The sequence below is a fragment of the Eschrichtius robustus genome, chromosome 2, assembly GCF_028021215.1.
Source record: "Eschrichtius robustus isolate mEscRob2 chromosome 2, mEscRob2.pri, whole genome shotgun sequence".
NCBI classification, from domain to species: Eukaryota; Metazoa; Chordata; class Mammalia; order Artiodactyla; family Eschrichtiidae; genus Eschrichtius; species Eschrichtius robustus.
The window spans coordinates 83,804,842-83,828,699 of record NC_090825.1 but is presented as its reverse complement, the minus strand read 5'-3'; the positions used below and the strand labels follow the sequence as shown (position 1 = coordinate 83,828,699).

At 36.1% G+C, this 23,858-nt stretch overlaps 1 protein-coding gene and 1 pseudogene across 3 annotated transcripts; one reads left to right on the top strand and one right to left on the bottom strand.

The window, feature by feature from the left end:
• Positions 1-6,686: 6,686 nt before the first annotated feature.
• On the top strand, positions 6,687-19,019 carry NUDT12 (nudix hydrolase 12). 3 transcript variants are annotated; one of them, XM_068535696.1, is made up of 7 exons: positions 6,687-6,776; positions 9,223-9,434; positions 10,328-10,914; positions 14,115-14,282; positions 15,360-15,473; positions 17,713-17,912; positions 18,879-19,019. In XM_068535696.1, exons 2-7 carry the CDS (start codon positions 9,229-9,231, stop codon positions 18,987-18,989), a joined length of 1,386 nt encoding a protein of 461 aa, XP_068391797.1. In that variant the 5' UTR covers positions 6,687-6,776; positions 9,223-9,228; the 3' UTR covers positions 18,990-19,019. The 3 variants fall into 3 exon arrangements, with proteins under 3 accessions (XP_068391797.1, XP_068391794.1, XP_068391795.1); XM_068535693.1 differs by lacking the exon at positions 6,687-6,776 and adding an exon at positions 6,892-6,970; XM_068535694.1 differs by lacking the exons at positions 6,687-6,776; positions 9,223-9,434 and adding an exon at positions 9,686-9,720.
• A 1,534-nt stretch (positions 19,020-20,553) lies between these two features.
• On the bottom strand, positions 20,554-21,308 carry LOC137757334 (acyl-protein thioesterase 1 pseudogene; annotated as a pseudogene).
• Between the last annotated feature and the right edge of the window lie 2,550 nt (positions 21,309-23,858).

The following is a 23,858-nucleotide window of genomic DNA, read 5'->3' as shown; positions in this document are numbered from 1 at the left end:
GGCTGAAGGAATTTACGTGCACTGCAGACATTCACTCTCCATAGAAGGTCATCGTTTCACAGCCTGGGAAATAATCCCTGCCAGCCGATTTGCAAAGTGCCTGAGGCATCGCTCCTGAGAGGCATAACTCCTCTTCTTTCAAGGCTAGAGGTCAGAGCCATGATCACAACTCAGTCAAATTTAAAGGAAAAAGTATCTGGGGTCAAAAATATCCTAAGGAAAAATAGAAGACTAAAACGAAAAAAATATATTGTGTTCCTCTGGGCTTTAGTATGATGATGGAAAAAATCTGTTGCAGAATATTAAATTTAGATTTATTTTCATCTGATAGCTTCAAAATAGCTAAACTAAAACTGAATACAGAATCTGATGAATGTCATACTGCAATCAGTTTTGAGGACATTTTTAAATGCTACAAATCCATTTAAATCCTCATCAGCCTAGACATTCTAAAAAAATAAAATAAAATCAAGTGTAAGTAACTTAAACATGAAATGTGAGCAGCGGCTCAATGATTAAATTACTGTATCAATTAACTTGAGTACACAGAAAGAAGGCTGCTCTTTCAAGTAATGTTAATTCTGCCTCTGATCAGACAAGACTCTTTCTCACATCATGGTTGTTGCTTCATAAAACACAACTCATACAGCAAAAAGGGAGAGACCATTTGTAAATAAGAACAAACTGCTGTTTGAGAATTCTTTATAAAATACATAAACTAAATTGATGTTTGTGTAAAAAATAGTCATTTCCATATACTTCTAACAGTGAAAAACTCTGAAAATTGTTTTTGAAAATCCTAAGACAGATGAAATTACCATTAAACTCAACAAGAGTGACTTGGTACCCATAAAAATCATAAATGAGCACATTTAAAGATTAAAAGCATTTCTTTGCGATGTACACATTACAAAGGGTAAAGTGTTTTATTTTGGTCATCTCTGTCAACTGCTATTACATGCTGTCATTCTCAGTAAGAAGAAATGCATTTGCAAAAGCAGAGTGAACACAACAGGCCTTAAATCGGACAAGTTGGGGACTGCTGACAGGGCGCTGTCCACAATCTGCCTACCAAGGCCCTAGAATATCAGGATTTTATGGTGTGTTTTTCTGACATATCTGACACTTAGTGGACTCTAATACTTCCTTAAAATCTGGACTACTAACCTACTTTTATCTCTAAGTTTGCTCCTACTCTTTTAAGAGTTCAGGTTCTACCCAGGCAAGGAGGAAAGGAAGAATCCCTGACAAACAGATTCTGTTCTTTCATTTCCTGGCCCTTCAAAACTCAGTTCAGAGGTTACCTCCTCACTGTTTTCTGTATTACTCAGAATAGACTTGTTATGGCCAGGTAGCAACTTAACCCTGAAATTTCAGAGGCTCACACCACAAAAATTTATTTCTTACTTATGCAAAGTCCACTGCAAGTCTGGCAGCTCTCCAAAGTAGCTCCCTCCCTAGGGTAAATGCCAGTCCTATCTCCTTGTGACTTGGTCATCTTAACATGCCACACCCAGATTACCATAATAGGGTAAAAAAGATCTGGAGCACAATGTACCGTTTCGTAATTACTTTGGCCCAGAAGAGCACCACTTCTATCCACAGTGCATGGGCTATAACTAATCACAAGGCCATGACTAGCTTTAAGGAACATGGGCCATGTCCTCTTCCCAGAAGATCTGGAAGAAGAGAAGAATAAGACATGGGTAAGAACTTTAGGTCTCCAGTGTACCTTTTCTAACCCTGCCATGTAAGTGTAGATTGGGTACCCATAATGTGCTCTCTACTTTGTCTTCACTCTATCATAGAATATGTAATAGTTTATCATCTGTTTTACTTCATTAGGCAATGAGCTCCTTGAAAGGAACAACCAGATCTTATTTTCCTGACTAAATTCCATAAACACACAAACATAACCACAGAAAGTCAGATGCATGCCATTTGAGAAGTTCTAATTTCCAAGGTATGGTAGCAACATCAAAAATACATTTGACTTAATAAGAGAGCAACCATTTACTTAACATCAACAAATATTAACTGAATGTTTCCTACATACCAATCAAAATTACAGGTCCTGGGAAAACAGAAGTAAATGAGATAAATGAGGACCTTCTCATGTAGTAGTTTACATTCTTAGAGGGACAAACAATAAATAAAGAACAGAAACAAGAAATATCAAAAACAAGAATACCAGAAACAAGAAAATATCAGTGGGAGAGCTACTGTAAACTAGGTCATCAGGGAAGCCCTCTACAAAGGTGACATTTGAACAACCCATGAATAGCAAAAAGGAGCCTACAATTAGAAAATCTAAGAGAGGAGTATTTTTAAAAGAGGGACCAGCTATCCCAAAGTCCAGAGCAAACTTGGTGTATTCAAGAATGTAGAATATGTGTATGATGTATGTAAATTAGATCCCTATCTGTAATTACATGTGACATTATTTTATATCAAAGACCTTATGTAGAGTTCAAGGTACCTTCACTTTTTTTGAATTCACCTCTAAATTGTGTAGAGTTAAAAGCACAGTCCCCAGCATATCTCATTATCAACCACCAACTTTTATTAAGTGGCCTTATACGTGAAAGAAAAGCAGCTATCACTGTAGAAAATATTTTAAAAATCAGACTCTTTTCACTTAAAAAATAAAATCTATTAGAGAAAAAGGCAAAAATATATGAAGTATTAATACAAAAATTTAAAAGCAATATGTGGCAAGAATGAGACATATCTCCAGGTAATATAAGATTAATCACCAAGTAAAATTACCTACATAAACATTTATTTATATGTTGTCCATAAAATAAAGTTTCTATCTAGTTGAAGGAAAATTGACTAGACAGATTTTCACTAAATTTGCAGGAAACGGCTGGCATATTTGAAGTCTTAAGAAATAGTCTATGTATTACACACAACATTCACTAGCAGGGTACCAAAACTAAACTAAAAAGTTTAAGCAGCTAAAAGCAGCTAAAACTAAAAAGTGCAACAAAGGGTCCATGAGGTCTTAGAGGTCTGGTAATAGGGAGGGATAAACCATTTTGGAAATTGATACAATGGATGAGCAGAGAGAAAACAGTGATTTCAAATTTGAACTCCAAACTATTTGACTCAGAGGCAATCAATCCAAATTCCATGCATTGATTTGCAATAACACTGACTCTAATATACAAAACAAAAAAGAATGTGTTCCAGGATGAGTGGTAATAGTGATTTGTTTATTTAATGATGGTCAATCATTCTCTCAAGTTATGCAGAGGAAGCTAACTACTATATAATAGAGGTTATGAATTCAAAGAAGGAAAAATCCTTGTCTTAGTTTAGTTTTGCCCAGAATCAAATCCTGAGACAAGGATTCACATGCAACTGGTTAACTAGGAGGAAACAATAGTAAGGGAGGGAGGAAGTGAGACAGGGAAGGGAAAGTGAGCAATAAAGGGTTGGTTATTAATCAAGTGTCCACTGTAGATAAAAAGAACCTAATCCCACTGGGGGAATCTGGTAGCCAGTCTAGAACCAATAAAGGGTTGGTTATTAATCAAGTGTCCACTGTAGATAAAAAGAACCTAATCCCACTGGGGGAATCTGGTAGCCAGTCTAGAACCAATAAAGGGTTGGTTATTAATCAAGTGTCCACTGTAGATAAAAAGAACCTAATCCCACTGGGGGAATCTGGTAGCCAGTCTAGAACAGCGCAGCCAGTGCAGTGAAAGAGTGAGAAAGGCTGAGGAATTTATATACTCACTCACGTCAGTCATCAGCTTAGGGCTGCTCCCAGGCAGTATTACTTATCTGGCATTGCTGATCTACTGAGCAGGAAGACAAAGTGGGCTTTGGTGACAAGAAAAGGCCCTCAGGCCAAAAAATAATAATAATACCGTTGCTGGCAGCTGGAAGAAAGGCTAGCATACACTGAAGTGGCAAGAGAAAGGGAATGCTGGTAGTAAACTGATAATCATATGGTCAGGAATGATCTAGAAGAACAAAGAGAAGAGGGACTTGAGATGGGCTTTGAGAAATGGGTTGGATTTAGTTAAGGGAAAACATTTAAGTTAGGAAAAGTGGCCTGAGCAAAAGTATTGAGGAAAGGAAGAATAAGACGTATCCTAGGTCAGTTATAAGCCAGTTTGGCAGGATCAGAGAGACAATTTATACAGAATATTCTTGGGAAAATATAGCTAAAAATATATACTGGGTCCATATTAAGGAAGGTACCTAGTGCTAAGCTAAAGAATTTCAACTTTTTATCCTAGGTACTGAGGAACCTTTAAGTTTCTAAATGGGAAAGTAATAAAATGAAAACATTATGGCATTAATATCTATGTTGGTAGCATTACTGCCCCTGGAATATAAACTCCTACTGGATAGGATCTGTATCTATTCAACTTCCCTAGAAGAGGATTACATGCAGAGAAGTATTTAGTACCCCATTAGCAATGAGCACCCCAAGTACAAAGGCTGTGGTATCTAAATACCATTTCTTACTAAAAGGAACCAATGCTCCTTGGAGAAAGGGCTGAATCCAGGGATGTGCAGAATATTTACAAAATCAGTCTAAAACATTTTGTTATGCCAGAAAGGAAGTAAACTATCAAACACTACAGTGGCCTGGTCAAAAGAATTCAGGAGCCCACTTGAGGGAGTTCCCACTGGCCAAAGAAGAAACAATTTGAGCATTAAAGTAATAAATATTATAGAAATATATTAAAATTTTTAACATCCATGAGTTCATAAATATACTTAAAAACCTGAAGATGACAAGGGAACTAACTCATGCTGAAAACTAGGAAATAAAGGAGAAAAATCACACATTTATCTTACTCTTCCTATAAAAACTGTACAAATACTTAAAAATGTAAAGTTCTTTATTATAAAAGAATTTCTGTTAGTAGAGGTAGAATTAATGATCAAATAAGAATATTGCCATTTTGCACCTCCTAATGAAATCATGGACATAGCAATCATCAATGGCTGCTAAAACTATTAGCTAAAAAGGCGAAGGAGAATTTATGCTGTTTATCATAAAACTTTATCAGGTTGACAACATCTGAACCCAATAACCAACCATAACATGACAGAAAGATAACCAGATAGCATATGTCTCTTAAAGTAATGCAATAAGAAGTAAACAGTAACACCTATGCAGTCTTTTCAGGGGAAAAACAAAAAACCCTCAATCTGAATAATCCTGTAGATTTAACTACCAGTTTAAAAAAAGACAGGAAAAAGGACATCATAGGTATCCATACAATTTGCAAAATTCAGAATGGGCGAAATTCTACAGGATCATTATTTTTTAACAAATAGATTGCAATAAAAAAATTAAACGGGAACCTATAGATTGAAATACATCAAAAGTAATGTGGAGACTTTGTTAGGTCTTGATTTCAGTAAATCAATTGTAAAATATGGAATAAAATTTAAGACAATTAAATTTGACATTGAATGTCTCTTTTATGATATTACAGTACTGTTAAAATTTTAAGTGTACTAATCATATTGCAGTTATGTTCTTTTTAAAAGCCCTTTTATATTTTAGATATATATTCATAATCCAGAAAGCTTAATCTTATATACTTATCAATAAAATAATATGATGTCTGGAATTTACTTCAAAAGAATCCAAAGGACTGGGAAGAGGGCTATATATTAATCATTGTTTAGCTGATTTATATAGGTGCGTTCGTCAACCAACTTATTTAAGATATGTTTGAATACAGAGATTGGGTATTTCAAGTGAGTTAACTGAAAGTATTTCTGACCTCCTGCCTCATTACTGAAATCATTAAAGACTGAAGCCAACTACTCACAGAAAGAAACATAGAACAAAGTTAGAAAAAAGTAGTTATGGAAGTACAATGTCGGCGGGCATGTAAAAACTTCACTGAGAAAAGAAAGAACTTCCAATGCCTAAAATCGGGGTAGGAAGCAATGGTCAACCTTGAGACTCCTTAACTGTTGCTGAATGCCAAGGGGGCAATTTAGTAAAGGAAAAATACCTGATCTGAGAGTTAGACGACTAACAACGCCGAGCTTTGTAATTGCGAACTCACTTAACTTGTGTAGGTTTTGCGAGTACGAAAACAAGGGAAATTAAATAAAAAATAACAGTAACAATAATAATTGCGTTGTGTGTACATATGTTATTCTATTTAAACTTCACAACAACCCAAGGAGGTGTTGTGGACGATTGACATAAACTTTTTAGAGGACTACTGAATGAGGTAGGCATCAACACATGGTCCCATTTCTCATATGAGGTGATTGAGGTTCGAGGCCAATAACCTGTTTAAGGTCATATACTGGAACGACTTGGTCCAACCAATATTCCAGGTTTATCTAACAAGAAAGAATGCTTTGAACACTCCAACGCACTGAACTATATCCGAGAGAAGCTTGTGGGGGCTAGATGTGAAATTCTGGAGAACTTAAAACCTTTTCCACAGACCTACAATTTTTCATCGCTCTACACATCTCGGTCTCACCGGGAAAAAAACAAAACCAAACCAAACAGCCCTTCACTCACCGTTAGGAAGCCGGTCCTCTCAGCTGGGACCTCCTGCCCCAGCTCCCCAAAGCCTCTGCACGCCAAGCCCCGGGCCTTCTCGAATCTCTCAGTCCGTGACCTTCAAACTACATCTCCCATAAAGCCGTGCGAGGACACCGGCCCTTCGCCGGAAGTTTGAGAGGCTCCATCCGGCGCCGGGAAGAGCGAGCGTGGGGATTTCCTGGTTCTTCGACTACAACCTGCTTTCTTCTATCCTGGTCACCTGTGGGTTAGTAGCAGCAGCGGCGAGTTAGTCGGCCCAGTGCCGCCTCTGGAGCTGGAAACCAGTTCTCTGTGCTCTCGGGTCTGCGCGCTGTCGGGCCCTGCCCTGCTGGGTGGTGTGGCGCAGCCTCGCGCTTGGACTTGCAGCCCGGGCGCCGGGGACGGGGCTGGGGACTCAGCCGATCCAGCGCAGTCTTTGAGGTGGGGAAAAAGAAGTGCTGCTTCATGTGTGCTTTCATGTTTTTAAATAAAAGTAACCTCACAGTACTGCCAAGGGAATAAACTCTCAAGGTATTTGACTGTCTGGAGACACTGGAGAGACCGTGCAATGGGTGGCGCTTGGTCGGTTAGACGGCCCTCTTGAACGCCCAAGAAATAATGGTCGGTGACTTAAGTGACAAAGCTGTATTTGAGGTCTGCCCTGTCTCTTGAGCCATGTGACCTTGGACCAGTCAGGGGCACCGGGGTACACATCCGTAAAAGTGGATGTTGGTTTGACTAAATCTAAGACTCTTTAAACTCAAGATTCTTTAAAATGACTTCTCAGGATAGTCCGTGTTCTTGGACAGCAAGGGCAGCATTTAGCTAACTGAATCACCTCATCCTGCCTTCAAATCCTTACCTTCAGGAGAACCTGACAATGAGGAATGAAAAAGTAAATCAAACAGTAGAGGTGGACTTTAGACTTTGTGTGCTCTTCTGGAATGAGTAATGGTTCTATTTCTAGATGACTTTTCTGCTGAGAAAGCTAAGGGAGAAAGTGTGCATTTTCCACTTCTTTTCACCTGAGAATACTGTATGCATAAGCATTCGCTGGGGGTAGTGAATGGTACTCTATTTTTGGAGGCCAGTTTTGCAGTCAACCTGCAGTGAGTGGGCTGTGGAGAAGGTAAGGAAGTGACCATGACTTAAATATTGCCTGAAGTAAACCTAACTGAAGAACCTGTATGATATGATTTTAAGGAAAAGGCAACTTTAAAGGGAGACCATACATGAGTCAGTATACAGCAGTGCAAAATAAAGTCCTGAAAAGTTGTAGCTTTCGTTATTCATAATATTTTAAAAGCATTGAGGAATCTTAATATGAAGAGAATGGTGAAGTAAATTCTAGAGTAAATCAAAAGAAATAAAAAATTGTTTTCTAATCTAGAAGTCACTCCTACTTTAAGTTGTATACAGAATTTCAATATTTTGTTTCTCTTCCTGTGAGTAGTTTTGACCTATTTATAGGTAGCAGAAAGATATAAACAGGTAAGGTGAATAGTCACAAAGCCCACTTTTTTCTTTTAATGTTGTCATGCTATTCCTGCTACACAACTGATCAACAAAATTGCAGTGTCAGAACCCTAGAGACAACTGCTGTCAAAAATTATGGATTATAACCTTTATTTCTCTTCAGCCTCAATATCTTATGCTCAGAATGGTAGAAACCTAGTTAGAATCCCAAATCTTTTCTTAATAGAATTTCATAGAAAAAAAAAAATCATACCTTAAAAAAAGTACTTTGAGACGTTTATAGACAACTGAAATATGAACCATTTCCACACACACACACACAAAAGCTCAGTTTGTGCCCTACCACATTCAGTCCACGATTAGGCAACATTTATTAAAAGGTATGGAACAATTATTTTCTTTCTTACTGAAATAACAGAGTAACAAAGCAGACAAAGTTAATAGTTTTAAAAGCTTCTGTGATTCAAGGATAGACAAAGTGACCAATAGAACAGTGTCCAATGATAGATCCAAAATATATGGTCGTCTCATTTGTGACAAGGATAATACTGCAATGTAATGGGACAAAGATAGTGAATTCAAGAATGATGCTGAGTCAAATGGATTATCTATTGGGATAAAATGTATCATGACCCCTACCTCACACCATGAGCAAAAATCCTTCCCTGATGGATTAGCAGAATTAACTATGCAAGGTAAAGCAATAAATTTTTTTCATGTGAAACGTAGCTTTTTGAATAGGATCATAATTTCCCTGAGAGGACAGATCCGTTTCTAGTACCACAGAATCTAAGAATACTACTTGGCATCTGCTGAAAACATCTGTCTTTATTTCTGTCTGCTTGCTTTAACTCCCCTCATGCCCTGATCCATATTGAAGTCCCTCTGGTTTGCCTGAAATACACTTTCCTCTTTGTAATGTCTGTTACCTTATTCCCCCTCCCAATGATGTCACCCCCTTCAACTGTATTCCACCAAAGTTCTTTATACATTATTTTATACATCCCCCATGTTGAATTATATTTAAAATTCTCAACTGATAACAGTTTTGAAATGTATGCTGTGATGACAGTTGATTACCAGTTACCTTTTTAAGAGTATATTGTTTTAGAAACCGTAACTACTATTATAATTATATCAGCACCCTGATAATGTTCAATCATTGATACAAGAAAGCAATTGCAAATGAGTTTTTTTTCCTATTTTCCTATTTTAAGGAAGAAATGTCTTCTGTAAAAAGAAGTCCAAACCAAGAAATTATATCCCAATTTCACTATTCAGCTGCAGAAGGAGATATTGCCAGGTTAACAGTAATGCTCAGTCATTCTCCATCTCTTCTCAATGAAACTTCTGAAAATGGCTGGACTGCTTTAATGTATGCTGCAAGGAATGGGCACCCAGATGTTGTCCAGTTTCTACTTGAGAAAGGGTAAACATTTTAGGCTGTACCACCTGAAGGAGTGTCTGGTTTAATTTCTGGATTACGCATTTTCTTTTAAATTTTTCTTATAGCCATATTTATAACATTGGGCTTGTAAATAACTCATTGAACAGTCTTGTTATATAATAGCATAATTTCTAATTAAAAACTTCTAACTTTTTTTAATTGGGAAATTAACTCTTCATACTTAACAGCAAAGAAATTGAGTTAAATTAATTTTTTTCTCCCAAATAGAATGTGTAAATCTACCCACTATGACTACAGAAAACTCCTTGTAAGAATTTAATATCTAATTATAGCACATAAAACGTATGCTTTTTTTTTTAATTTATTTATTTTATTTTTGGCTGCATTGGGTCTTCATTGCTGCGTGCAGGCTTTCTTTAGTTGCAGCGAGCGGGGGCTGCTCTTTGTTGCGGTACGCGGGCTTCTAATTGCGGTGGCTTCTCTTGTTGCGGAGTACGGGCTCTAGGCATGCGGGCTTCAGTAGTTGTGGCTCACGGACTCTAGAGCGCAGGCTCAGTAGTCGTGGCGCACAGGCTTAGCTGCTCCACGGCATGTGGGATCTTCCCGGACCAGGGCTAGAACCCGTGTCACCTGCCTTGGTAGGCGGATTTTTAACCACTGCGCCACCAGGGAAGCCCTGCTTTTTTTATTTTATAAATAATCTTCCAGAAATTTTAAATATCTGCTGTCTCTAACTTTTAATCATTTATGATTATTTCTTTTACCTTTCCATTAGTATATTATGTGCTAAAACAAAAAGAAATATATGCAATTATTAAATAGAGGGACTATCACGTACATCTGGAAATATTTTATTGTAATAAATACTGAAGAAAATGTTTCTTTACTATTTTATTTTTTGCTTCCATCCATAGGTGCGACAGATCCCTTATCAATAAATCAAGGCAGACTGCACTGGATATTGCTGAATTTTGGGGTTATAAGCATATAGCTAACTTACTAGCTAATGCTAAAGGTGGGAAGAAGCCTTGGTTCCTAACCAGTGAAATGGAAGAATGTGAAAATTATTTTAGCAAGACACTACTGGACCGGAAAAGTGAAAAAAGAAATAATTCTGACTGGCTGTTAGCAAAAGAAAGCCATCCAGCCACGGTTTATATCCTTTTCTCAGATTTAAATCCCTTGGTTACTCTAGGTGGCAATAAAGAAAGTTTCCAACAGCCGGAAGTCAGGCTTTGTCAGCTGAACTACACAGATATAAAGGATTATTTGGCTCAGCCTGAGAAGATCACCTTGATTTTCCTTGGAGTAGAACTTGAAATGAAAAAAGAGTTATTTAATTATGCTGGGGAAGTCTCACAAGAAAAAGATGTGTTGGTTGCCTGGTTTGCTTTAGGTATAGATCCTGTTGCTGCTGAAGAATTTAAGCAAAGACATGAAAATTGCTATTTTCTTCATCCTCCAATGCCAGCTCTTCTGCAATTGAAAGAAAAAGAAGCTGGTAAGAAGTGAACACTGTTTACTTGTATTGGTAATAATCTGATTTTTGGTACTGGATTGAAATTGCATGTATCCACAATTTCTAGGAAGCACACTCTTTCCAGGAAGCAATGAAATTAGGCTGTCTTCATTAGAAACTTCCTAAAGTTCTCACCGTAGAGGACTACTCTCCTGGGTGGTTACAGCAGTTTTAATCAGCCAGGCTTAGTTTCCCCAGAATTAACCCTAATGCATACTGGTTTCACTTGATTTTTTAGTGAATGATTATTGAGTGCCTGCTGTACAGTGAGCATAATGGCAAAGACCTTGACTGTTTTGCTTTGCTGTCTGTTGCTTGCTGTGCCAGTTCATGTGGGGTCATATATATCACGGTAAGAATGAGGGATTTTATTCTAAATTCCATTTAAATGTTATAACCTGGCCTAGGTTTAAAAAAAAAAAAAACCCTCACTCTGGCTGCTTTGTAGATCATGAACTGTAGATAATTAAGTGTGGAAGTCAGGAGTCCTATTAAGAGGGGACTGGAGATTACAGTAGCCCAGGTAAGAGACTGCAGTTGCTTGGATTAGTGGAGTAGAGAGAAAAGGGGAGTTTGCGATATTCAGGAGGTAGAACTGATAGGGCTTGAACAGTAGGTTGAGACTTATAAGTGAGAAAGAGATGCTGGTAACCTAGACTACGTCTGAGTTGTTAAGATGATAATAGGGGAGATGGTGGAATAGTGGTACATTCAAGATATATTTTGGAGAGCAAATCAGTGGTACTTGCTAATGGAGTGGGTATGGGGTATATAATAATGAAAGAAAAGATCAAGAATGACTGCTAAGTTTGAGACTTTAGTAATTTGATAGATAGTAATACTCTTTCTTGATAAAATAATATGGAATGATGGGTAGCGAGGGAAGCAGGACAGACTTGAAGTAAATCAAGATTTTCGCTTTGGGCATATTAACTTTCAGAGAAGGGAAATAGAATCTGGAACTAAGGAGAGGAACTGGAATATACCTGTATGGCAGTCATCAACACAAAGGTGGTATTTAAATCCCAGGAAATTTCTGAGATTACTTAGAGAGTTGAGAGCAAGCAAAAAAAAGAACCTGAATCCCCCTAAATTTAGAGGTCAGATAGAAGGAGAGGAGCCATCAAAGATGATGTTGACAGTGCGGATGTAAGGTAAGAAGAAAACAGGAGAATGTGCTCATGGAAACCAAGAGAGCAAAGTATTTCTTGGCGTTAGTAGTCAAATATATTGCATGCTGCTGAGAATTTGAGTAAGACGACGAAGATTTTTTTTTTAAAGAATCTTTGATTTGATAATATGAAGCTGTTGATGAATTTGACGAGAGGAGTGTCAGTGGAATAGAAGGTATATTACAGTAGACTGAAGAGTTAATGGGAGGTGAGGAAGGGGTCACTTCTCAATGTCCACATTCTCTTAGGTGATCTGGTAGGCTCTTCCAGAGACTTCTTAGCACTCATCCCAAAATCTGGGGTGGTATGTTTTATTCCCCACATCTGTGGAAAAAACACAACACTTTTAAAAAGAAAATATCCTTTCTTTGAAGCTGTATATATAATTTTAAGATCAAAAGGATCTTTAAAAAAAAAACTAGCAAGGAAACTGAGGCTGTTTTACTCAGCTGCTGTGTAACCTTACATAGATACTTAACCTCTGTCTGCCTCAGTTTCCTCCTCCCAAAAATGAGGATAATAATAGTACCTACATTATAGTGTTGCTCTAAACATTAAATAAGATAATGTATGTAAAGATCTTTGCCAGGTGCTTGACACATAGTAAGTACTAAATAAATGTTAGCTTTTTGTATTGTGATGATACTGAAATAATGGCAATACCTTGAGGTAAATTACATAATACACGGTAACAGAGCAGGCAGGTATTTAATGTTGTCTATGGTTCACTGAAGTTCAGTGTTACATTTGTTTTTATTTATGGTTTATTAGTTTCATTTTTCCTAGTTTAAAATGTTGTTATTGCTGTTTCTGATTATTTTGTTTTTTCCAAAATCCTTAGACCGAATAATCTATTTTAGGAGAGAGAGGTTTTGTCAGGCATTTGGAATGTAGCATTTCTACTCTTATTGCCCCAATTCTAGTATTTTTGGTCAGGCCACATTATTTCTTTTTTGAAGTATCAGGGTAAAGGCTGTAGACAAAGTGTACATATTCTAAGATTTATTCTATTAGGCATTTTTGTCATAAACAAAGTTAATCACAAAAGTTGTAAACACAATATTTTTAAAAATTATTCTATGTAGTTTCTAGTTGTAAACAGAATATGTTCCACAGTGACGCAGACCAGTATTGTCTTAGTCCCAGGGAAAGTAGAGATGGGTTCCTACAGTTTCCTAGTAATATTGTCTTTATGGCCCAAATCTAAGTTAAGAACTGTCTTTGTAGTGTATTTTTATAAAAGTCACTATTGTAAAGTCACTATTTGTAAAGTCACTATACGCTATAGAGTCATGCATATCCAAAATTTACAAATCACCTATAGTAAATGCCAAAACTAATACAGTGTATACAGATGTTAGTACATCTATCTTTTTTTTAAAATAAATTTATTTATTTTATTTACTTATTTTTGGCTGCATTGGGTCTTCGTTGCAGCGCTCGGGCTTTCTCTAGTTGCGGCAAGCGGGGGCTACTGTTCATTGCGGTGCACGTGATTCTTACTGCAGTGGCTTTTCTTGTTGCAGAGCATGGGCTCTAGGTGCGCAAGTTGCAGTAGTTGTGGCATGCGGGCTCAGTAGTTGTGGCTTGCGGGCTCTAGAGCGCAGGCTCAGTAGTTGTGGTGCACAGGCTTAGTTGCTCTGCGGCATGTGGGATCTTCCTGGACCAGGGATCGAACCCATGTCCCCTGCATTGGCAGGCGGATTCTTAACAACTGAGCCACCAGGGAAGTCCCAGTATATCTATCTTATATGAGAGTTATATGAGAGACAATATTTTATTAGTCCAAATTAAAGGTAAATCTAATTTTCATTTGTCATCTGTAGAATTAAATCTTTTACTTTAAAAGAAAGATACAGATCATAAAAATAGGAATAATAAAACCCTTGATCACACAGCTATTCAGAAAATACAGTGTACATCTTTATTATGACCTAAGAACATTTTACTTCTATATTAATTTGTTTACAGTTTGTCACAGAAGTAAAACTTCTTTTGCTTCTCTCATAGGGGTTGTAGCTCAAGCAAGATCTGTCCTCGCCTGGCACAGTCGATATAAGTTCTGCCCAACCTGTGGAAGTGCAACTAAAATTGAAGAAGGTGGCTATAAAAGAGTATGCTTAAAAGAAGACTGTCCTAGCCTCCATGGTGTTCACAATACATCATACCCAAGAGTTGGTAAGCCTTTTCTTTTACAGTGAAACCTCAGCCATCTGGAAATCTTAGGGAATAAGGCATTCTGGAAAGACAAGATTTTGAGTTGCTGAGGGGCTTACCTTTTTTGAAAGCATGTTTAATTTAACTATTAAGACTATAAATATTAAAGTATTACGTACTTTGATGACTTTTACTACCCTTCTTAACCCTGGGTTAATCAGCATGAATTTGATGTGTTGAGATACATGATTTCAAAAACCCACCATCTGGGTCCACTTAGTGGAGAGGAAAAAAAAGCCCTAATAGTCAAGTACCTGCTTATGGCATCACCAAAGCGGTAGAGCCTGGAGCTAGCTTCTCATTACTGCTGGTGTCTGCCTGTACTTTCTCTCCTAATTGGTGCTTTGAGTTGGCTGTGGATTTAGAAATCTCATAACCCAGCGCTTTAAAGTTGTGTGAAAAAAGGATAGACTCAGCAACACCTGAGGAGGTCTCCTGGGAGTAAAGTGCATGGCTTAGTGACATATGTGTTTGCTGCTCAGGAGCCTTTTACATTTGATTACCGGTTCTCAGTTGTGATCTAGTGAGGCGAATTTACTGAATTAGTGACTTCTGGAGAGATGAACTATGATTTAAAATAATTTTTTTTAATGGATTAAACTCAATCATAGAGCCACATTAGCTTTTAAAAACATTTTGTTAAGGACCGCAATGGAAAGAATAGGGAAATTCACTACATTTGCTATGGTAAAATTTGAATTTTCTCCATGCCATGTATTACCTACTCAAACTTCTTTCTAATTAAAAAATAAAAATAAGCCTAGCATACCATAAATACACAATGAATGTTGCTATTAAGATGAGAAAGAAGACAAAAATGATCTTTCTTTAGCTTACTGACAATATTCTATGCAATTTTCCTGAAATACTCTGTCTCCCGGCAGAAAGAAATAGTCTCTTGTAACTAGACAGAAGTCTTGTTCTTACAGGAGATACATGTTTTTATTATCCTACTAGACAGTGACTTTACACAATGAGTCTAAATTATTTTTTTCTGTCATTCATACATCTGATTTTTTTTTTTTTTTTTTAAAACAGATCCAGTAGTAATCATGCAAGTTATTCATCCAGATGGGACCAAATGTCTTTTAGGCAGGCAGAAAAGATTTCCTCCAGGCATGTTTACCTGCCTTGCTGGATTTATTGAACCTGGTAAGCCTTTTCTTAATAATTTTTATAGTAATTTTCATTTAACTTATAATTTCTAAATAAAAAGTTTGGACGGCATTTGAGAAATAATCTCTGATAAATTATCATGTTATAAAACTGGGATATTTTAAAATATTTTCTGTGTATTTTAGATGATATAATTTTTATTTTTACCAGTGGAATAGTTTTGTGTTTTAAAAATTCATTATTTGCTCTTTCATATATCTTTCATATATTGCCCTTACCCAAGGTATCTGCATGATTTACACCTCACTTCCTTCTGTACTAGGCTCAATTGTCACCGTTTCAGAGAGGCCTTCCCTGATAGCCCTAAATACATTAGTTAGCCCTATACCCTGCATTTACAATCCCTGTCATCCAGTCTGGTTTTTCCCTACAACACTCATCAGCACCTAACATGGTATATATGTATGTATTTATCTATTTATCTACCTATTTATTTGTTTATTATTTGCTAGTACCAGAATGTAAGTTCCATAAAGGCAGGGACTTTGGTTTATTTATTGCTCTATCCTAAACCCTTAGAGCATATGCCTGATATGTTGTAGGAGTTCAGTAAATATTTATGGAATAAATGAATTAATATATCTAATTAACACGTTTAATCTCAACTTCCAATATTAATCTACATTGATAGATAATAATAGTACTAAACATATGTAGTACCACACTTTCCCGAAGGCTTTGTTTGTATTAAATCATGTGATCCTCATACAAGCTTATAAAGTAGGTGGTATTTCAGCAGTTTTACAGATGGGGCACTAAGGCACAGGGGCTGAATTACTTGCCCAAGATCAAACAGCTAGTAAGTGACAGGGCAGGGATTCAAACCTGGGCAGTTTGGCTCCGAGTCCATGCTGTTAATTTCTGTGCTGCCTCTAAGTAGCTCTAGGTCATTTTTTTTTAACTGCTGTGTAGCCTTCCATTTATGAATATTCTGCAATTCATTTATCCATTCTGCTGTTGGACATTTAGTTTATTTCAAAGCTTTTACTATTACAAACAACACTGCAGTGAATATTCTTGAACTACTCCTTGTACACATTTGTAAGGAGTGGTACAAGCCTCCATAGGGTGTATATCTGAGAGTAGAATTGCTAGCTCATAGAATATGAGCATCTTAATCTTTTCCACATATTGCCAAGTTGTTTTCTGAAGTGTTCCTACCAACTTACACTCCCTCTGGAAGTACATGAAATGTCTATTATTCCTCATCCTCACCAAGTTAGGAATATCAAGGTTTTTATTTGCCATTCTGATGGTTATGAAATGGTGTGTCATTGTCGTTTTACTTTTTATTTCCCTGCTGATGGAGCATCTTTTTCAGATATGTATTAGGCATCCAGTTTCTTTTTCCCTGAATTTTACATTTTTATATTCTTTGCCTATTTTTGTTTTGGTTGTTGATCTTTTTTTCTTATTGATTTTAGGGATTTTTAAATATGTATTGTATGCTAATCTTTATTTAGTTTGGTCTTACAAATATCTTATGCTAGTCTATGAGTTATCTTTTCACTATTTTTATGAATATAAATTAATTTTAATACAGGAAACTTACCAATCTATTTGAAATAGAAAGCTGTATTTAAATAGCAAAATATTTATAAACTTTCAGATAAATTTAACTTAGAAACTATTCCCTTTATTCTAATTCTCAGTTTCAACAAATCAGAAATATAAATTACATTTATAGGCATTACTTTATTATAGCTGGGTCAACAATTATATAGAGAAAAATAATCATTTGGTAAGAGAAAAATAATGAGTTTCATTGTATGCTGTTTTTAAAATTTTAGTTTTTAACTCTTTGGAAAAGAGTTATTTGCAATAATTGTTTGACAACATAAGAAAAAAATGTTTCGAGATTTTAGTGAGGAAAAGGTTAGATACATAAACAAGATAATATATAAAGTGTTTGCATAGTGTTTAGCCAACAGTAAGTAGGTGCTGGATAGTCGTAGATGTTATAATTTTTAAAATATAACAAATTTAGACCTTTAAGAAATGAAAAGTTTTTTGGCATTTTGATTCTGTAGGTAGTCATATACTTTAAGAAATAATGTTTCTTGAATGCCAATCTCATTTTAGGCTTCTGCTTTCTGATTCTTTGAATTCTTTGGACTTTCTGTCCAAAGTGTTTTCCAAATGTTTGAACTATTTGGAGCACAAAATGTCCAGGGTATGTTAATCAGCTACTTGTTCTTTTGCCCCATTTGATTAGGGGAGACAATAGAAGATGCTGTTCGGAGAGAAGTAGAAGAAGAGAGTGGAGTCAGAGTTGGCCATGTTCAGTATGTCTCTTGTCAACCATGGCCTATGCCCTCCTCCTTAATGATTGGTTGCTTAGCTGTGGCAGTGTCTACAGAAATTAAAGTTGACAAGAATGAAATAGAGGATGCCCGCTGGTTCACTAGAGAACAGGTGAAGTTCAATTTAATTTCCTTCTATTGATTCTCTGACTGTATTGGTTTGGGCATGTAGCAAGGATACATGTTTTCAACAAGTTGAATGAATGGCTATGGCCCCCTCATCATTCATGGATTACAATGTAATTGATGTGTCCACTGTTAACTCATTCTGTGAGATTCTTCTAGTAATGATGATTCTGTGCCATTTTCTCATTTCACATGCCGTTCCTTGAGAGTAATGATACCTTTCAGTGGCCTTAAAATGGGTGAACATTATTTCAGAGATGAGAAGCAGGAATATTATTATTAGACATATTTTAGTTTGTAGCATTAAAGCAAGTAACTCAAAAAATATCAGTAAAAATGCATATAAGTTTTGAAAAGTTCTTGTTCATTTTAAATGTACTTGACAAGACTGACGAAACTGTATAACAAAGATAACACTCACAGAACTTTTTAAAACTCATCCTTAAGTAATACAATGAAAGATAAATTATTTGTCTGTGTTTTGTATAACCCAATGTCTTTGTATAGAAAACAGATGGATACTCTACAGTAGTGAAGACCTGAAATCCTTGGTGACTTCGCTTACACAAAATTAATTTTATTTTATGCTCAACCTCAAAAAAAGTAGAAATTAGATTTTTTTTTCAGAATTTTATAAAAGGATACAAGGGAATTTTTTCCAAAAGTTGATTTTCACTTTGAAAATAAATGTGTAGCATATACTTTTTCATAACCTTACTTTCATCAGGAAAAATGTCTTTCTGGAATATTTTAAAAATTGAATCACTGACTCAATGAAGCAACTAAAAATAGTGTACTAAATTTTGCATGTTGAATATGGATGTTATTACTTTCTCCTGTTGTTATTCACTGTAAAAGTCATTACATTTTAGTTGAATTGTATAAGCATAGAAATAGTATTTAAGTATGACAGTTTTAAAATCCTAATACATTTTATTGTGGTGTATTTTAGGTTGTGGATGTTCTGACCAAAGGGAAGCAGCAGGCATTCTTTGTGCCACCAAGCCGAGCTATTGCACATCAACTAATCAAACACTGGATTGGAATGAACCCCAATCTCTAAATCAAATAACTAAACTTTGACTATGTCTAATTGATTTCTTTTTTTTTTTTTTTAAAGTCAGAATTAAATTTTATTTCACACTGATAGAAACCGTGAAAAAGATTTACATTTTCCCACATTACAGCACAACATTTCAACGGAATATTTCTTGCCATAAATTAGATCTTGCTGATATGTGTGAAACAACAGTTTATATTCTTCAAGATAAAAGCAAAATGACTTAGTAAATGATTGTTTAAAAACTGTAAATCCAGACATAAACATATGGCTTCATTATTAACATCCTATACTGTCCATACGAAATTGTTTCCATCATCAAGTAGCACCCATTTATAAAGCATTCCTAACGGTGTTCTAGTCAGTTGGGATACAGCAGAAAAATTAACAATGGTTCAGAAATATCAAGCGTACATTTTTGCTACATATTAACCTGGGTGGTGACTACACCATAAAAATCTATTTAAAATCAAATAATTGCTACTTTTATGTTTGCACAAAAACTAACTTAAAAAGATCCTCTCTGACTACAGTGAAAATTTCAAATAAGTCCATTGGCAGATAAAAGTAAAGCAGATTCTTTGAATGGATTGTTCATTTCCTACAGCAGTCGGTTTCAAACCTATGTGCAAAATAAGTAAACTAAAACTCTATGCTACGAGGAGAATCATCTTAGAGCAAATCATCTTAGAAATTACAGTTTGTAAGATCAGTCTTAAATATTTCAGAACATACTAGAATATGACCTAATTATTCTTCCAGATAATTACAGAAAAATACAACCACAGAATTATTCTCGTTACCTGGACTGAAGATTCTAGTAACTCTGCAGGCCTAAACTGCAGACAAAGGTCCAGTTTAAGTAGCAGTGCAGAAACTTTGAAGGGATGTCTGGTTTCTTTCTACAAGTATAAATACATTTTCAATGCCATCATGTCTGTGATTCAGAATGTCAAATTACAGCATGTATTGACAGCAGATGTTTATGGCAAGTAGGCAATATTTGGTCTGTTATGAAGGATAAAGAAGAAAGAACGTATTTCATTTCTAGAGAGGAAAAAGAATATTAAATAGAAATTATATTCAGGAAAGAAAAACATGGTCCCCAAAATAAAAGGGCCATTAATTGAAGACAGCAATATTACTCTTTACTGACACTTAGAAGCGTTATCCCTATAATTAGGAATAATGTAATAACACATTCTTACTATGTATTATAATCATTAAGCACATATGAACACATATATAAAAATGCAGATACTGCATGGTGACTAATTTGGGAATAAATCCAGAGTCTAAGTCACAGCATGCATTAAGCATGCTGAGTCTAATAAGCAGAGTCTTAACTGCTCATTTATACCTGAACAAGTTTTCATTAAGCATACTAATAATTTTCAAGTGATGTAATAAAAAATCTGGTTGCAGTATTTTATTATTTTGCTGAATTACATTTGGGAGAAATAAGCTAGCTGCTTCACCTATTTTAATACTAGTATATTCTGGATCATATTATACATAGAAACTTAACAGATCATAAATTTCCCATGAGGAGATTCATTTAGTCTGTGTCATTGGTGTGTATCTGCAAAACATTTTAACACTGCGAACATCAGGTTTCAAGATCGGGCACAGGAAAAAGTTTATACTCTACGACGATGATGCTGGTGTGCACTTCTCCACAAGGCCTCTTAGTGATGTCAATCAATGGGAGGTAGGAGTTTATCAATGAACCGCTTGATATCCATCGTTTCCTGTTGACATGAACTGTGCATCATGCCTCCAGAGGTTCTGAAGGTTACATTGGCTGGATTTAGCAAGGTTTTCAGCCTTTCAGCAGTGGAGAACCAAACACTAGGGGAACTAAAGGATCCAAATCTCCATGGCACTGAAGAACTGAAATGTCTCTATTCACGCCACTGATAGGACCCTGTGGAAAGGAAGCTCGCAGCGGCAGCCAGCAGCTGAGAGTGGTGACGCAGGCCAGCTTCTGCTGTGTGGTCAGTGCCCTGTACAGAGATAAAGCTCCTCCTTGAGAAAATCCTCCCAAAATAATTCTGTTAGGAGGAATGCCATTCTTCACCTCTTGCTCTATCAAAGATTTTACACTTTCTGCTGCTTAATTCCAGTTTCATCTTCCTATGAATCTGGTGAAAGCCCAATAATGTCAAACCAAGTAGGCATGGCCACGTTCATATTTAATGTTACAGGCATAACCGGTCCTGTCTCTCCCAATCCATGAAGGAAAATCACCGCAGCGGTGGCCTTCCGGACGGCGGGCACGATGGCGGGCAGCGGGGCCGACGTGTTATTGCCGCACGTACACCGGCTGGACCCACAGTGCGTCCGAAGCGGAAAGCGGTGCGAGCGCCGAGTCCCGCCCGCGCACGGGCGCGCGCTCAGGCGCGTGCGCGCTCACGCGGCGCCGCGCCGCCCTCCGACCCCGCCCTAATTGATTTCTAATCCCATTTATTCCTGAAGTGAGATTAGAAATGTTTAATGCGCTTTAGAACGTCACAACACAAATATCATACTGGGTTTTCGAAATATTTTCGAAATGTACCTTCCATCTTAACGATAAAATTCATATTTTTAAAAATTGTAACATTGCCTCAGATTTTGTTAAATCTGAGTCAGCGTTCTCTGAACTTTCTCGGGGTTGGGGGTGGGGGGGAGTTGTGCTCCACAGTTTTATCTCACAAAACCGTATTTCTAATAAGAGAAATGTTGTAAAGAAGTATGTTCTGAAAATGTAAATAACCCTAAATTTCAGCACCTCTTGTAAGCATTAGACCATTCACTGAAGTTCTTTGTTGAGAAATGAGACAAAATATTTTTAATGAATTTTGAGCTTGATTTTTAATACTTTCGTTATCGTGAAGGTCCTTTTGGTTGTCAGTAGCTGATTTTTGCTCATCTTCCCATTATAGTCCACTTTTTCTCCTGGTTCCTTTGTTCTAACAGTGGCACTGTTAACAGTGTTACTACTAGTCTGTTTTGATCAGTGTTAAGAATTTTCTATTTTAACAACTCTATTAGTGAGCACTATACCACGCCCTCAGGGAAGGAGAACTTAAGTGAGAGAATACCATTGTGTCTGGGACCCCCTTCTTAAACATAAAATTAATTAACATATCTATTTGTTAGCTCTACTCAAAGTTGTTCTTAAGACAAGTCAGGAGTCTCTGCTTTTTCAGTGAAATCAAACATATCTGCAAGGAATTCTTTTCAAGGTCAAATATTAAATAAAATCCCAGATAGATTTACATATTTAATAAAAACACTGGCTTATGTCATTTTGTGATAAGGGAATGTATCTTCATTAGGGGAAAATTATATAATCATTACTAATAATGTTTATTAAACTCAAATACATCTTGGTTTTGGCCTTATTTCAACACATTCTAAGAAACGTTTATTTAATAAGCATATCTTAGAACTGAATCAGTAAGATTTTAGAGAAAGTAAACTAGCATTTCACAATTTTGCAACATAAAACTCATATTTTATAAGGATGTTTTGAAATTGTTTTAAAAGGTACTTTATAAATGTATAAATTTATATAATTTGGCTCTTTACTATTCTATGTTGGAACTGGAAGAGAACTTAAAGACAATATTTGTAGTTCACTGCCCTTTTTTTATAGGTAAGGAAAAGGAAATCCTGAAAGGTGAATTTAATTAATTTATCCATTAAAGGTGAATCGACTAATTAATTAATTGGTGAAAGTCACACAATTACAACCACTTACAATTGTTAATACAATTAATTATCATTATACTTAACTTAATTACAACAGTCTGTACTGTATAACCCAGTGCAGGATTCTCCCTCTAATAGGAAGTAAAAACTATTACTCAAAGCATATGTGGGGTGATAAGAATAAATTTAATTTACCAAATCCTGTTAATTAAAATTTAGGTATTAAAATTCATTTAAATAATACCTTTCTTAAACAAAACTTTATTTTACTAATGAACAATGATTTTCTTAGTAATTAATGAAAATATTGATATCAGGACTTTAGACAAAATTAAGACTTACATAAGACATTTAGATACATAATAAAATTTGACTGCGGAGTAACTAAGCCTGTGCGCCACAACTACTGAGCCTGCACTCTAGAGCCCGCGAGCCACAACTATTGAGCCCACATGCCACAACTACTGAAGCCCACGTGCCTAGAGCCCATGCTCTGCAACAAGAGAAGCCACCACAATGAGAAGCCTGCGCAGCGCAACAGAGTAGCCCCCGCTCGCCACAACTAGAGAAAGCCCATGCACAACAATGAAGACCCAACCAGCCAAAAATTAAAAAAAAAAAAAAGATCTGAATGGACAAAAGGCCTTAAGGAGGAAAACATAAAGGCTTCTGGGAGAAACTATGACTGAAGTTCAGATCATTAGGTATGTAAACCAGAAAAACATACATATCAGACAGTAAATAGGATTGCTGCAAATAGAAGAATGTTTGGCATTCCAATTTAGATCTAGAATTTTGCCATATTCATCTTTTGGTTGTATTATTTAAATATCTTTTGAGTGCACTTTTGAGACTAAATATTGAAATGCCAGAAAATATTTAGCATGAAGAATATAAAGCCTTAGTTTTAATTCAGGAAGCATTATCCCAGATATAGGTAGTCTGAAAGTTCCTTACATTGAAATTTTAGGGAAGAGTTAATACACATTTCTTGGATATATGGAACCATTAACGGAAAGGAAATAGTCTAATGCCCTTCAAAGGTTTCTGAACTACAACTGGTGGTTATACTGAACGAGGTCTGATCTTTTATAGCTCAAAGACAGCCTGTGATAGGAACAATCTTAGACATATGGTATATTAACATGTGATAGCTAAATTTCTTTGCACCTG

Coding starts and splice junctions, on each gene's coding strand:
- NUDT12 (XM_068535696.1), top strand. CDS start 9,229: ATGTCTTCTGTAAAAAGAAGTCCAAACCAAGAAATTATATCCCAATTT. Junction 10,915..14,114: donor ATTGAAAGAAAAAGAAGCTG/GTAAGAAGTGAA, acceptor CTTCTCTCATAG/GGGTTGTAGCTCAAGCAAGA. Junction 15,474..17,712: donor TGCTGGATTTATTGAACCTG/GTAAGCCTTTTC, acceptor CCATTTGATTAG/GGGAGACAATAGAAGATGCT.